At 37.9% G+C, this 16,839-nt stretch overlaps 1 protein-coding gene across 1 annotated transcript; it reads left to right on the top strand.

Moving 5' to 3' along the window:
- The first annotated feature begins 12,592 nt into the window (after positions 1 to 12,592).
- LOC142355152 (uncharacterized) lies at positions 12,593 to 16,301 on the top strand. The gene is made up of 3 exons (XM_075407407.1): positions 12,593 to 15,338; positions 15,497 to 15,799; positions 15,880 to 16,301. The coding sequence occupies exons 1-3, from the start codon at positions 12,593 to 12,595 to the stop codon at positions 16,299 to 16,301; spliced, it is 3,471 nt and encodes a 1,156-aa protein (XP_075263522.1).
- Positions 16,302 to 16,839: the final 538 nt, after the last annotated feature.

The raw sequence follows: 16,839 nt of genomic DNA, 5'->3' as shown, positions 1-16,839 counted from the left end.
CAAAAATTGATCATTATTGGGAGAATGTGTGCATAGATCAAATGGCAACTATAGCAACGCTTGATTTGAAAAGTATTCACGAAACTTACAAGGAAATCGAAAAAGAATACTCACAATACGGTAAACGATTTTTATACTTTTTAGCCACTTGTTTGCATTTGAATCCGGATCTTGATTTGGATATTGCGTTGAAGTTGCGGCCGTACGGAGGCTTGATTGGTATTGATAATTCTTCGTTAGACAAATATTTCAAAAATTTAAAAATTTTGAGATTACATGCCATACTCCACGACGCTTCCGGTTTTGTTTATGAATATAGTGAAAAGGGTCCAGGCTATTCTTACGTATTACCTTGTTCAGTGACAAATGAGTACCTTGGTCATGTGACTGGAATTGCTTTTTGTTTATACGTAAAATCTTTAAAAATAGTCTATTCAATTTGCTGGAATGTTGAAATCCGGAGCGGTTGTTCTTGATTTTGAAGGCTTTCGAAGTAAAAAGTCTGGATTTATAATAAAAGAACTTGCGGTATCTACCGAAAATTACAACGATATAATTTCGTTTTTACCTCCAAAATCATATAACATACTTTGTTCGAGTGAGCAAAGATCTTTCCTGTGGGTATCTAAATTCCTTCATGGTCTCTCGTGGGAGACAGGAGAGTACCCTTATCATTATTTGCAACAGATTTTTCAAAGTATTGTTCTTCGATTTCCCTTTTCTGATTTTTACGCAAAAGGATTAGAAAAAACGGAAACTTTACGACAGCTGTTACAGAGGAACGTTATCAACTTGGAAACTTTGTTCTGCCCAAAAATTGAACACTTGAAGTTGTATCGGGAGACACCAGTCTGTAAATTACATGCATTGAGTTGCCCAAAACGACAGAGAACCAAGCATTGTGCCGATAAGAAGGCAAAACTCTTTTACCAGTGGCTGACGAATGAATCGTCGGTTAGAGAAACCAGCTCCGTCTCTACTACAAGTGAATTTGTCTCCAAATTTGACAGTTTACAGTTGCGTAACGCCTGAAAATCAGTTAACGGTTACTCTTATCAAGGAAGAAAAAATTGACACAAGAGGCCAAACAGTTTTGAGAAAACAGCAGATTGTGTGTGCCGGTGCTGAAATAGAAGCTTTCAAGAAGTATCTTTCTCTACTGGAGTACTTTCAATTGTACCATGTCTTTACAAGAGAAAATGAAACGGTTGAAACTAACCCCTTTACCTACGCCCAAGCGTGCAGTACCAGTTCTGATGTCTCTGGACGATGAGACTCTTCCCGATGACATCAAGCAGCTGATTAAAGAGAACAATGTAGAGTCAATTGTTTTTAGAAATAAACAAGATTCGATGAATGCAAACTATACAATCACTTACAAACAAAGAGACGATGACTCTGGATATGTTTCTTATGAATTTTTTATATTTAAATAATTATGTAAAAATTCCTGGAAAGCAATTCAATTTTTTGAACAATTTTATTTCACAATGAGTCAAACCGAAGATCAATTAGATTCGGGTGGAGGCATAACTGACTTGGTTTTTGACGCCGAGCACCAAGAAAGACAATGTTGGAGGTTTTGCAATTCGAGATTGCCTCGATCAGAGGTTGTATACTTTACACAAATCATTATAATAATTTTTCTTATACTTGTATCTCTCACCAAGTTGGTTTTTTTCAGTCTTGACTGTGAAGAATCCACATTTTGGTTTTCACTTCTTTCTTGTACAGTTGGATACGCTCTTCCAAATCCAAAGTTATGAATAAAGTTATTTCTACCAATGACCGGTTGTTCATGGCTGTTTGCGGGCCGTCTTGCTGCGGAAAAACTGAGCTCATTTTCAAAATGTTATTAGTTGGCACAATTTTCCCAGAGTTTCAAACAATTTATTATTTTTATCAGCATGATCAGCCAAAATTCCAATCGTTAGAGAAGAAACTGAACATACATTTTAAAAAATTCTCCAATTTTGAGCTCATTTCAGCGTTAGAGAACTGCCTTCTTGTGTTCGATGATTCATGTGAAGAAATTTTTGATGACAAAGAATTTTCCAAATTAGCAACCGCGGGGCGACATAGAAACATCAGTGTAATTTATGTTAAACACAATTTGTTCCAGCAAAGCAGATGGTCCAGAACAATTGATCTAAGCACAACACATATCATATTGTTCAAATCACCCCGTGACACACAACAGATTAGTTTTATTGGTCGACAGTTGAATAATGCACAATTTTTAAAAGAAAGCTATGAGCTCGCAACCAAAGAACCGTTTGGTCATTTATTAATTGATTTGGATCCAAAAACATCAGACGTCTTGCGCTACTGTTCAAATATTGTTCCTCCAGGACCATCAATTTTTTATCTGCCATCAGCTAAAGCCGTTATCACAAATTTGAGCGATGAGAGAGAAAGAAGTTTGTATGCTGGGGCAGCTGCTAGACATATCGGATACAAAACTAAAAGAGAAGATCGAGAGAGCTCCAAATAATTTCATTAAATTCCTTTGCAAATGTTTGCTCAACATTGTCAATGGTAATGTTCCAATAAGAAAAACTGTTGTAGAATGTTATGAAAAATCATTCAGAAAGCTATTGTCTAGACAAACAAGTCTGAAAGAGAAAAGAGAAGTTGAAAGAAAAGAGGCAACTTTTTGCTAGAGAAACAGATTTGGTCAAAATTGTCGGTTTCGCTTGTTATCGATATTTGACAAAATCATAATGCGTACCGAAGAATTCATTTTAATTCCAAAACGAATGTTTGCTTCACATCAACCGGTAAAAAAAGAAGTTTTGGACAACCCCCTTTATAAACAGAAAGCTGCACAGCTGTCTCTTTTGCAAAGAAACCAGTCCAACTCAATGGAAAAACCAGAGAAAGCATTTGAAACAGTTGAGACTGCAAACAAACTGATGATTGAAACAGCAGAAGAGGAGAAAACAGAACCTATGAGCGAAGACAGCGAGATTGAACCGGTAGTGAAAAAACAAAGAAAAAGCGACGATTTCACCTCTATAATGATTGAGCTAGAAGTTATGAATAAAAACCAAATCAAAAGATCAAAAATCATACTTGACTTGATTAACCAATCTGAAACAGTCACCATAGAGTCGAACGACGTTCTTCACGTTAATAAAGAAACACTGGGCATCAAAGCTTCAACATTTCTGTACAATCTACAGCAACCAACTAAAAAAATTGACATTGAAAAATACTCAAAAATTTTATTTGCTCTTAATTCTCACCTCATCTTGTTGCAAATACACATGCCAAGCAAATCTTGGAAGCCTCGTCTGAAAGTGAACGAGAATTTTTCCCAAGTAGAGAACAACCCAGTCAACAAGAGTTCTCCTCTACTGGAGAACGACTCAGTGGCTCAAAACCAACCCGAAAAAAATATAAAGAAGAAACGGACCAAAAGCCCGACAAAGAAGAGACCAGTCAGAAGATGTGGTCTTTCTTTTCATGAAGTAAAAAAATTGGATCAGTTTTATTTAAAAGGACCAGCTTCGTATGGAAGCATAAAACGACTACAGACTCAAAGCAAGCTCCCTATAGGCAAAGTCCTGTCCTATTTAGAGACAAAGCCGTCTTTCACAAAGTACCGTTCAATTCGATTAAAATTTCCTAGGCTTAAAGTTTTTGTAAAGGACATTAACGAAATTTGGTCTCTAGATTTGTCACACGTTGATAAATTAGCAAAGTATAACCGCAACATCAAGTATCTCCTAGTAGCGGTTGATTGTTTGTCAAGATTTTTACGAGTGGAACCATTAAAAACAAAGTACGCAACAGAAGCAGCTGAAGCATTCAAAAAGATGATCAAAAACAAACAGCCCGAAAAAGTATGGGTTGACGATGGCACAGAATTTCTGGGAGAATTCAAACAATTGTGCAACAAACGCGGAATTCAGTTATATAGTACTTTCAGTGAAAAAAAGTCAGCTTTTGCAGAGAGGAACATTAGATCTCTCAAAAAGATAATTCATCGGTATCTGGAAGAAAAGTGGACCTATAGCTACATTGACCAATTAGACCAATTTGTGAAAACAATCAATTCAAGAGTCAATCGAGTAACTAAAATTGCTCCCAACAAAGTTACGAAAAAAGATGTGCCACGACTAGTTTCATTGACAGTCCAAACAAGCTCAAATCAGAAGCCCAAGTTTTACATTGGAGACTTTGTGAGAATAGTTAAAAAAGATAAAGCATTCAGGAAAAGTTACAAGCAATCGTTCACAGACGAAGTCTTTGAAATAACGGGAATACCGACATTAAGCCCACCAACATACTCCTTAGTCGACACAGACAAAGAACCAATTCAAGGAAAATTTTATCAACCAGAATTACAACTTGTCAGGCTCCCTCTCGTTGAAAATGTCCAACAACCGGTTTGAAGACGAGTTTACAGTTCACGTTGTTTCATCCGGTTCAATGGAAATATTTGATTCAAACACACTTGCATCATTTCGAAATTTTTTTAATGACGAAATTCAACTTGCAGGTGATTGGAGAGTGGCGTTAAGTGAAATCATATTCCCAACAAAAATAGAAAACATAGTAAACGGAAATCTAATTGTGTACAACTTAAAAGACTATGAAGATTCCCAGAAGATGTCTTCGGGAGCTAATGTTATTTCTAGACCTTATAATGGACAACAATTTAGTTTTATGCCAGGAACCTTTGATACAGTGGCACAACTTCTTGCTACAATTAAGCGAACAATTGGACTGCCCAATTTTTCTTTCAGAGAGTTGAAGAGCTCTGGAAAATATGAAATTTTATTTGGCAAATATGAGGGAATTACATTTCCCAGCGAGGAAATTCCGAGCATTATTGGATTTAAGGGTATTCCTGACGGTAATGGAATACATATTGGGTACAAAATGATTCCCAATGCGAACAGGTTTATGAAAAGTGATGATACGGAAGCTTATTATGGGGAGTTCCCAGCTGATCTTTTTGCTGGAAAGCATCTAATTTTCATCTACACTAACATAATTGAATATCAATACGTTGGTGACACTAAGGCTCCTCTTTTGCGAGTCATTGATTCAAAACAACGTCTGAAAAACGGTAGTGTTTGCGAGCTTGAGCCAACTCATCGGATAGTTTTTACAAATTTAGACTATAAGAAGCTCCTAACCAACACAATTCAATCGATTTCAATTGAACTGAGAACGGAAATAGGACAATTAGTTCCCTTTTCGGGAACTGGAAAAGTTTTTCTAACACTACAATTCAAAAAATTTTCCTCCTAAAATGGATTCTCATTATGCGAATCAAGCAACGTCTTTGCCTCACTTCTCAGGACATTATCGTCAAAGAGGAAGTGGTTTTGGAGCCCTAGCTGCAGGCATTGGACGTGTTGCGCTGCCTTTAGCACGTCGTTTCATTTTGCCTACAGCGAAGCGTATCGGGAAAGAGCTTTTGAAACAAAGTGTTCCAGAGATTTTGGATGTAGTCGGAGGCAAAAAATCTCCTAAACAAGCGTTTAAAAATACAATCGCAAAAACTGTTAAAAAACAGACTGGGGGATCTCGACGAAATACTTCACGTCGGAGGAAGTCAAGTCGAGTCAAGCCACAGAAAGCAATCAACAAACGCAAAAAAACCATTTCAACGCACAGAGCTCCAAAAAGAAGTCGGTCAGATTTTTTTGCCAGAGTGAACGATGATCGCTAATTTGTTACCATCAGAAGCAACTCACAGTTCTTTGGATTTATTCGAAAAACCTTCTCTTTTTAGTAACTTTCGATGGTAGTTTTTGTCAAAAGTTGGGCCCAGTCTACAGTCCAAATGGACCCATGTTAGAATTTGAAGTCGCCGGTGACCGAAATAATTTTATTGACTTACAGAAAATTTTCTTGGAAGTAAAATGTAAAATTGTCCAGTCATCAGAAGCTGATTTGAGATATGACGCAGGAGCAGCAACAGATGTTACGAAGACAGATGCTCCCTATTTTTGCAATAATGTGTTACATTCACTCTTCTCTGACTGTACAGTGTCTGCTAATGGACTAAAAATTTCAAACGCTAACGGAAACTATGCTCATAAAAGTTTTATTGAAACAGAACTTTCACATAACATAGATGCAAAAAACACCTGGTTGGCATGTCAGGGTTACTCCTACGAAGAAAATCCAGGAGCGCTGTCAACTGGGAAAGTGAACAGAAGGAAAGCCTTAGTGAGGCCATCAGCTGAGTGCACATTCTACGGTAAAGTTGCAGTCCACTATTTCACCTGTGACAGACATTTGCTAAGTGGTGTGACACTTCGCATGGCATTTAGACGGTCAATAGATGATTTTGTTATAATGTCTGACGATGCTGCCAAGCACTACAAAGTCAAAATTGTCGAAGCTAATTTGTATGTGCGCAAGATGACATTGAACGATGATGTTGTATCGGCTATTGAAAAAACTTTATTAACAAGTTCAGCTTCGTATCCCTACCTGGAGACTCTAACAAAAACGTTTCTGGCGTCAACGGGTCTCCACAGTTGGAAACAAGAAGATATTTTTGCCAGAGAACCGATTCGTAGACTAGCAATTTGTCTGAACACTAACGAAGCGTTTCTTGGTAACAACAGACAAAATCCATTTAATTTCCGCAAATTCAACCTTGAGCAGATTTATATTTATCGAAACGGTTTACCTGTGGCAGACAGTCCGATATCAACAAGTGATGACAAACGTCTTTACTTTAACACAATATCCGATTTAGCTTACATCGACAATGGTCATGGAATAAGTTTGACAGATTACCCAAATCATTCCATAATGGTTTTTGATTTGACCAGCACCCAACAAGCATCCCACGATTTTATTCATCCTGAGCTTACTAATCCGTCAATTTCTATTGAGTTGAAATTTTCTGCGGCCTTACCGAACAATATAGAAATATTCATTATTGGCGAAAAAGCTAGCACAATATTTGTTGATAGTGCAAGAAGAGTATCAAAGAATCACATTCTGACAAATTAATAACGGATGAAGATGATATTAATGGTTTAATCCAAGGTTGCAAAACTCTTAAATATAAATTCCATGGTGTGTTTGCGGCCAACAACTTTCCGGAAAAAATGAACAGAAACAGCTTCCTTATTGTTAATGCAGCAACTGCTGAAAATATTGGCAGCCTCTGGTTACTATTATGCAGAAAAAACAATCAACTTTTGTTTGCCGATCCCCTTGGTCAGCCCATTTCATCGTACAAACACCTATATCAAATAATCGTTTCTGTTGGCAGCAATCACAACATCTATCAACTCTTGGGGAATCAACCAATTCAAAGAGCAAACTCTAAACTTTGTGGACTTTTTTGTATTTATATTGCTCATTTTGTTTTCAATGCTCAAAAACTTGTAAATATTAGCGATAATGAATTGATTCGTTTCGTTTTTCATATGATGTTCTAACCTTACTAACTTGAGAAATTTATTTTTTTTTTCAAAACTTTACTTTTTCTTCATACACAAAGCGAACACTCAATAAATCAGAATCAATATTCAATTTTCCATATCCACTCATAAAAATATCCATAATTTGACAAAAAGCGCCAGAATGAGGACCATACAAAATTGTTTCAACTCTTCGTAAAGTTTCACTATTAACAAAATCAGTTTGAACTTGTTTCGATGGAGGCCGGGCATTGTAGATAGTTTTTTGAGCAACTACTGGCATCTTGGCACTCGGTTTGAGATTGACATTTGTTTGTTTTGCAGAGCTGCTTTTCGATAAATTGTTGTGGTTAGCAAAAGCTGGCAGTCGTTTGCGCACTGACTGTGAATCGGTTTTTTCTCCCGAACCGTTGAATTCGGTTGCCAATTTGAGTTTTGTAAAAACGTCTCCATTAGTCTCCAAGTTTGGTGCAGTCCAAAACAAGAATTTGAAAGCTGTATAAACACAAGGCACAGGAAAGCTCTGATATCGTTTCACTGTTTCGTTTTCAAAAGTAGTTGTATCAATCAGAACGTGATAATGACTGTTTACTAAATTGCAAAATTCGGAATCAAAATGTGCACACACTGCATAAAAATTTCCAATCGAAAAGCTAGGTTTTTCTTCAAGAATGAGAAATTTGAACTGTTTCTGAAATTGTTTAAAGTAATTTGGAGAACGCTCAAACATCGCCTCAACCATCGTTGTTGGCAACTTCTTTTTGAATTTTTGGTTTCTTCGCTAGTGGTGGTTTTGTTGTTGACAGCTGGTCAGCCACTGAGTTCTGTTTTTTGCTAGCTGAGCTGACCAAATGTTCAAACTCTCCAAGAGTTAGAGAAATTCTCTGTTCAAACTCGTAATCGTCTGTTGCTTTTTTGAACAATTTCAGAAATACATATGTCCCTGTCCTTTCATAGGTTTTCAGCGTTGCTCTGATTAAGCGCTTATCAGTTTTGGAAATATCGAAATAACAATCTCCAAACTCTGTGTCTTTAGTGGACGTGAAAGGCATAGTGTGCAACTTGTTTTATTATTTTCAAGTGTTATAATGTGTAAAACTCCAACTCAATGGGGCGGCAAGTTGGGTTTAAACAAGTGTCGTCAAACTGCCTAATTAAATCCAAATGATTTGTGAATACAGGCTCAAGTACGCCTATGGCGTACTTGAGTCTGTCTGTTGTTCACATATTGCATAATTAATTTCAGCTGTGACCTTAGATAAGACAAAAAACATATGTGAACCTAGGTGTGTACTTGGACCAGCAGTGCACTGTACACTTTTTATTGGAATTATATGCGTACCATATGTTTTGAGAACACAAATGTGAGCCACCCTGGTTGGGCATTTGAACAAGCAGTGCAGTGTACACTGTTTATTGATATTATATGCGGACCACATGTTTTGGTTCTATAGAGAAAACAGATGTGACCCTAGGTGTGTATTTGGACCAGCAGTGCAGTGTACACTGTTTATTGGAATTATATGCGGACCATATGTTTATAACTTGGAACAGATGTGACCCTGGGTGTGTGATATAATTAGAAGCACAATTGAACCTACAGCAGTAAGAAAATTCTGATAAGAATAAACATGCACCAGCGTACAATGAAATGCTAATAATAAAATACACTCTGGATAAGAACTGAGTTAGTACACACTATAAAGTGTATCGACCCATGTATAATAACAAAATTTAGAGCATATATCAGAGCACATACACTACCAAAATTAAAACCATATTTGACCCCAGATATAATTTGTTGAATTACACGTTGTGCAATATTACTTTAAAAATAGTTATTCATTTTCTTTAAACCTTGCGTTCAGTGAACTTTGCTTTCTTTCAACAGTTCGTTACCAGACAAACACCTACCAACAGTCTTCTATCAAATTGCTTTTAGTTTCTTTCTCAAAATTTGTACAAAAATTATGTCCGTTCAAATACTTGCTGAATCTGTAATTTCCTTGGAGCGAACATTGGTTTATCAGACAGTGTTCGAAAACTTTGTTGTGCTTATTCAACAGAAGAGACAAGGCGATGTTTGGCAAACTTACCAGCACTGCTTGATACCCAAGGTTTTCATTAACGCAATTGCTTCTTTACCAGAGAAGACAGAACCAGCAGATTGCAGTGTTATTACATCAGGAGGACATTTACCTCCAAAAATTTTGCCAACATTTCAACATCTTGGCATGGAGTCATTACCTGACGACGTTAAACGAATTTTGTTTCGTTGCGATTGCGACTGTGTGCCTCTGTTTGAAAACCAGCTAGGGGCTTATCAGGCTTGCGAAAACTTAGCTGACATGTGGGGCATAAAGTCATCACCTTGCTCCCCAGAAAATCAATCGCAATTGGATTCAGCCAGCTTGCCAGTAACACCAGCAGTTGATCCGAGTCCCAGTTTGACACCGACATCTAGTCCATCTCTCTTTGCGGGAATTCACAAAAACAATTCTACGGCTCTGTTCAGTGACAACCAGTTTGATACAACGTTACTGTCAGCTACACAATTTCAAACACCAGAACCAGCACGTGTTTTTGGTGTCACAGACACGCCAAAGATTTGCAATGCACCAAAGAAACGGCTACCTGAGAATACTTTAATGGACTTATTTGATTAACTTGAAAACTAAACTTAATGGATCACCACAAAACTCTTTTATATAGTGAGATGCTAACTTGATTTTGTTTCAAGAATGTGTGATTTCAACTTTTAAAAGCTGAATTTAACTTTTTAAATCTGTTTTATAGCTTTAAATCTGCTGAGTCAAAGAAATTAAAACATTGCTACTGATCAAGTTCGAACATGTTCAGAAAAGATTTTCATTATGACGTAAACATTTGTTTCCTAACAAACACTCAATTATTACAACTATTATGACGTGGTGAGATTTTTCAATATTATATCCAGAAATACTTTTCCCAATCTGCAAAATTTTTGTTATTATTATATATATTAAACATAAAGTTTAGAGATATAGCCATATGTGAGAGTATGCGGTATTGACGCTAATGACATGTTAACTCCATGCCACAGCTGTAGCATGGATTGAATTCCAAATTCAATTCATAAGTCGAAGAACTGTTCAAAAAATAAAAAATAGTCAAAGAAAATATTTCGAAAAAATGCATTTCAAACGTCAAATTTTGACACTTAATTCAGTAGATGCCCTCTTCAGCTTACACTAGAATCAACTCTCATTCGTTACTTGGGGATCAATTGAAAAAAAAGAGCTTGTTAGTTTAAAAAAAAACGAAAAAAAACTCAAAATAAAATTTTTTTAACACATGACCTCTGACCTTTGACCCCAAAAAAGAGGGTTCCAAAAAATACTTGGGATGAAACTGATTGTTCAGTAAGACTCAGCATACTCTAAAGTACAAAACATCTCATCACACTCGTCAAATTTTACTCATCCGTTATGGTGATAATTAGCCTCTAATTAGCAACTAATTAAGGGTTAATTAACCTAATTACTAATTACTGAAAAAAAAAATTCAAATTTTTGCAACGGTTTTGTACTCACTGCTTGATGCCCGACATTATTGCTCATAAGCATCATCATCAAAAAACGGCTCCTTCACCGATTTTCGAAACATCTGGCAATTAATGTCACATTAACATCTGGCATTAATTAGCATATGAAGTACCCTAAGGAAAGATGTTAGATTGGTTTTCTTTAAATTTTTGGACTTATTGGGCCCTCAGTGTAAATTTATCTCATAACAGCTGTCATCAAAAAAGGCCTCAGAAAAAAGACACATGTTTATGTCATGTAATTGTCATGTAATTGTTAATTAATGACTTGATTGACAGAAAAACAAACTTTTTTTCTGTTTATTTTTGATCAATTTTTTTATACGGGTCCTATGTTTTTCGGCACGGGGAGCATTTTTGCTCATCACACTTTAGAACGTAGGACAACTCTAACCATCCGTAATTGAAAATGCATAAAATAGCGCTTTTTATTACAATTTTGAATATTAGCATGTTTTTCCAGGTTCTCAAAAAAGTTTTTTGACACAAACGATGATCAGCAATACTCGGTAGGGTTCCCTGTGGTGGTATATTTTGGCATACGATTGCAATGGAGAGTTGAAAACACATCTTTTTTCTCTCAAAAGTAACAAAATTTCGAAATAAAGGTATGCGCCAAAACCGACCAATCAGAAAACAGCATTTCAAAACTTCGAATTTGGCGCCTATGCAGTACTGTAGTCTCTAATACTGTAAACCCGAGAAACCATTTCTTGTTCATTCGTTTCTACTGTTCGTACTCGAGTTTAACAATTCGTTCTTACTAAAGTTAGACAATTCAAAAATGGGTTTCCAGTGTCGTTATTGTGATTCTATTCTGAGTACAAAAGGAAATCGCTCCAGGCATGAGCATAAATTCCATCCTGATGAGATTGGTTTACCCGTATATCAATGCTCATTATGTGAGTTTACTTGTCGGAAGATTTCTTTGCTCGAAGAACACATGAAAACTGCACACCAACGATTCACCAATTGCTGTCAAAGCTGCCTACTCGGATTCAACGATTGCCATTTTTACGTACAGCATATGACTTCCGTTCATCACTCACCCGTCCTAGGTGAACAATTTCAGCCTCGAGACACTCCGTTGGAAAGTGCATTCCATGGAGTACTGAGATCGTTCGAGTCAACAGCGGCCGAAGAGTCCAACGATCTCGAAAACTTTATGCGGATACAAAAACCCAAAATAGACACTCTAATAAGTGAGCAGTTGACCCAGGGTCCTCAAAAAGTTCAACTGTGTTCAAAATTGCGGCTTGTCAAAGTTATGTATGATGAGCCAGATATGCCAGAAGATGACCGTATTGAAATATACGCAAACTCTCTGATGACTCCTGTCTATGCAAACGGACTGTCGGATGAAGCGTATTGGCAAATGGTGGAGAAGATAATGAGCGTATTGACAACATTCAACTCTTTGGGGAGTGGTTGGACACTCGAAAAAGTTCTCAAAGTTGACGTCAAATTCGCGCGTTTCAGACCAATTCTTGGTTCATCATACATCGCGTTGCCGTCAAAAATTGCCAACTTCAGAGGATTGCTCAACGTTAGGAACCACAAAGATCGAGATTGCTTCAGGTATTGATTTGTGGCTGCTTATCACATGTATCATCAGATAAGTTTAGATAGAATTGATCGTAACTATCAAACCGACAAAACTTCACCAACTACATACAATCAACCAGGACTGCATCAACCTCTGGGCGATTTTACTATGCCCATGGGCTTTGCAGACATTCCTCAATTTGAAACACTCAACAACGTTCAGGTAAACGTGTTTGGATACGATAACGGCCAGTTTTTCCCTCTAAAAATTTCATCATACAGCTCAGATTTTGTAATGGATTTACTTTTGCTGTACGACTGTGACCGTCATCACTACGTCCTCATTACAAACCTGGTGAAGGTTGTTTGCTACGTGCGAGGACTTGATTACAGGTTCTCCTACAAAATTTGTCGAAACTGTTTTTTGATTTGTCGAGAAGGACTTGAAAGTTACAACCTACATCTCAATAACTGTTGCAAAAATGCACCTGCTGTCATTCATATGCCTTCAAGTGAGAACAACTCATACAAATTCACGAACTTGGCTGCTACATGGTTTGTCCCTCTTGTTATCTATTTTGACTTCGAGTCTTTCTTACGACCCGTGTCTTCTTGCAAGGGACCAAGTGATAAAGCCTTTACACAGGTCAAGGAGATACATGAACCGTGTGGCTTTGCGCTAACAGTGATAGATCACCACTCATCAAAGCCAATCTTTCATCATGTAGACAGTTCTCCTGCTTGCATGACAAATTTTGTCAAAATGCTTCACAAACTAGCCAGAGATATTCATCAGCAGAAAAGGAAGCACCCTTTCTTCAAAGGCGATAGACGAAACTTGGGAAAGTCTAACGCTACGCACTGTTGGATTTGTGAAAAATCGTTTTCAGAAACGGAAGATCCAGAGAACACAATTGACCTGGACCATTGCCACTACAGTGCTAAATTCTTGGGATGGGAACATGAGAAATGCAATCGCTTGAGACGAAATATCAATTTCACCCCTGTTGTGGGTCATAATATTCAAAATTATGACTTACATCACATTTGCTTGGCACTGAACAACTGCGAGCCAACTACAACCATCAGCGTCATACCAGCCACCGACCAAAAATACATATCAATGACATTTGGTGTGCTTATTGACACTTTCGTAACGGAAAAGGGAAAAACAGTGAAAGTTTACGAATATCTTCGATTCATAGACTCCTTCAAGATGATGAACAGTTCTTTAGAGAAACTTGTTGAAATTTTACCCGATGACCGTTTCGAAATAATGAGGGCAATGTTTTCTACATTATCTGATGCTAACCTTCAGCTACTTAAACAGAAAGGCTACTACCCTTACTCTTATGTCACTAGTCGGTCCAAGTTCAGTGACACCAGTCTCCCGCCACTGAGCAAGTGGGGTAACACTCTGGACGGAGGGGCAGTGAAGGTAACGGAGACTAATTTAAAACATGCACGCAGGATGTGGGAAATTCTGGAATGTGGAACACTGCAGGATTATCATTACTCATACTTGAAGCTCGACTGTGCACTACTCGCATGTGTTTGCGAATTCCATCGACAGTTGAGTTTCGATACGTATAAACTGGACTGTATGCACTTCTTCACCCTACCCAATATGGCTAAAGAAGCATCACTTAGAATCTGCAAAGCCAATGTAGAGTTACTGACTGAGCGCGAAAACTTGGACATGATTGAACCTGCAATTCGCGGTGCAGTCACATCTGTCTTTGAAAGTCGGCGCTTCACTGCAAATAACTCCTATATTCCCAACCACGATAGCACGGAGGAATCCTGTTTTGGTTTCTGTGTCGACGCTAATAACCTTTATGGTGGCGTAATGCAATTAGAGAAACTACCGCTCGCCGATTTTGCGTTCAACACAGATATTCAACTTCAAGAGATTTTGGACACCGCCGATGACGCTAGCATTGGATACTTTGTAGAGGTCGATATCTCTTACCCGCCGAGCCTTCATGATGAGCATCGCGATTTTCCGTTGGCGCCCACAAAAGACGTGGTTGAAGATGAGTGGTTGAGCGATTACCAGATCGAATTAAAAGAACAACACAATCTCCCATCTTCCAAAGTAAAGAAACTCCTGCAAACGTTCTTTGATAAAGAGAGATATGTGGTCCACTACAAACTGTTAAAACTTTATGTCCAACTCGGCTTGGTAATCAGAAAACAAAACTGGCTGTCGCCATACATTACACTAAATAGTGAAAAGCGGCAAGTTGCGTCAAACAAGTTTGAAGAGAACTTTGATAAACTGATGAATAATGCAGTTTATGGTAAAAACTGCGAATCGAAAAGACGCAGAAATAAAATAACAATCTCACGAAATGCCGAGCATGCGCTGAAGATAATATCCAGATTTGAGTTTGATCGCTATATGATCTTTGGGGAGAATTTAGCAGCTTTGACCACACGACCAAAGTCCATTTATTGGAACACTCCCACTATTGTGGGAGCGACTATATTAGATCTTGCAAAATTCCACATGTACTCATTCCATTACAATGTGATGCGCCCCCACTTTAATTGTCGCCTTCTTTACAGCGATACAGATAGTCTCCTTTATGCGATAAAAAGCGACGATTTTTATACAGAGTTATCGCAGAAGCCTCAGTCAGTATTAAGTCATTTTGATTTCTCAAATTACCCACCCAATCACTTTCTTTACGATACCACTAACAAAAGAGTCGTCCTCAAATACAAGGACGAATTCGCCGGCGACTATATTACTGACTTTATCTGTTTGAAGCCGAAGCTGTACTCCATCCTGTCAAAAAGTAAGTTTATTCTCTCATAAAACAAAATTGTTAGTTGTTGTATAAAAATTCGTATTGGGTTAATAGGCATCTGGAAGGTGTTAACTCGTATTATATTTACATAGGGGGTTAGTAATTATAATAGCAACTAATTTTTCTCATTTCTTTCTTTCTTTTAGGTTGTCGAAAACTTTCAGCAAAAGGGGTGACGAGGGCCGCACAACAACATCTTCGCCACGTCGACTTCCTAAACACTCTCAGCACTGGAAACCACCTGCGCTCAGAGAACACCAGGATTGTGTCCGACCACCACAGGCTGCAGACAGTTACTACAAACAAAATTTGTCTGTCAGCTTTTGACAACAAGCGCTATATACTACCCGATGGCATAAAAACCCTCCCGTTTGGCCATTATGGAATTGTCGATTATGCTATCGATGAAATTGATTGGAATAACGACGATGTGGAATGGGCTGCAGACAGTTACTACAAACAATCTCACGGAGAAAAAAAGGAGACCACAGGCTGCAGACAGTTACTACAAACAAAATTTGTCTGTCAGCTTTTGACAACAAGCGCTATATACTACCCGATGGCATAAAAACCCTCCCGTTTGGCCATTATGGAATTGTCGATTATGCTATCGATGAAATTGATTGGAATAACGATGATGTGGAATGGGATTATGACGATTTTAGCGACTTACTTTTGAGCTCTAGCCCAGAGTGGGATAACAGTTTTGTTGTACCACATTCCTCTCCAGATACCACCCAAAGCTCCAACACATGGCAACCACCAGACCCCGGTTTTGTCGCTGCTCAGAATATAAATGATTCGGATATTGAAAGTAGCGATATCGTTGATTTCGATGCCAGTTTTGAAGAAAACTCTACGCCCGATAATCCGTTCATTAATTTTGAGGCAGAAGAAGCAAGTGAAAGCGAGTCAGAGGGCCCAGTGTGCAAAACTGCAAGGCGATATTAGTGTGCATAATTAAATTTAATTGCCCAGAGAGAGACACGCAAAACTGAACCAGTATTGATTTTGCATGCAGTGTGAAATTTGGTTTTAATTTAATTTGTTTGAGTGTTTTGAAATCAAAAGCAAGCGGCGAGACAGAAGGCAAAGTTAAAGGGAAACAAAAGCGGCAAGACTCAAAAGGGAAAGATTGAAAAGGAGAGGGATATAAACAGCGGCGGAAAGATTTTATCCCGCCTATCCTATTCCCACTTAACCGCCACTACCTATTATCCTATGGTTAAGAGTCGAATGATAACCCCCCTTTCTTTAAGTAGGTATTATATACTACTACTGGGGGTAAGTGCTAGTGGTCAAACTACTATAGAAACCGCCCCTGACAACATGAATCGGTGAATCGCGTAATTACTAGAAAGCAGCTAGAGAGGCTCTAAGAGAACATAAATTATCTCCGCGCTTTACCAGTTTACCCGGTGTACAAAAAGTCAAATGGTCAGGCGAATAAAACGATCAGACAAAAATTGGCAGTAAAAACAAATTGCAA

Source organism: Convolutriloba macropyga, unplaced genomic scaffold (genome assembly GCF_964194025.1).
Source record: "Convolutriloba macropyga unplaced genomic scaffold, txConMacr16.3 SCAFFOLD_1215, whole genome shotgun sequence".
Taxonomy (NCBI): domain Eukaryota; kingdom Metazoa; phylum Xenacoelomorpha; order Acoela; family Convolutidae; genus Convolutriloba; species Convolutriloba macropyga.
This window is presented reverse-complemented; position numbering and strand designations above follow the sequence as displayed.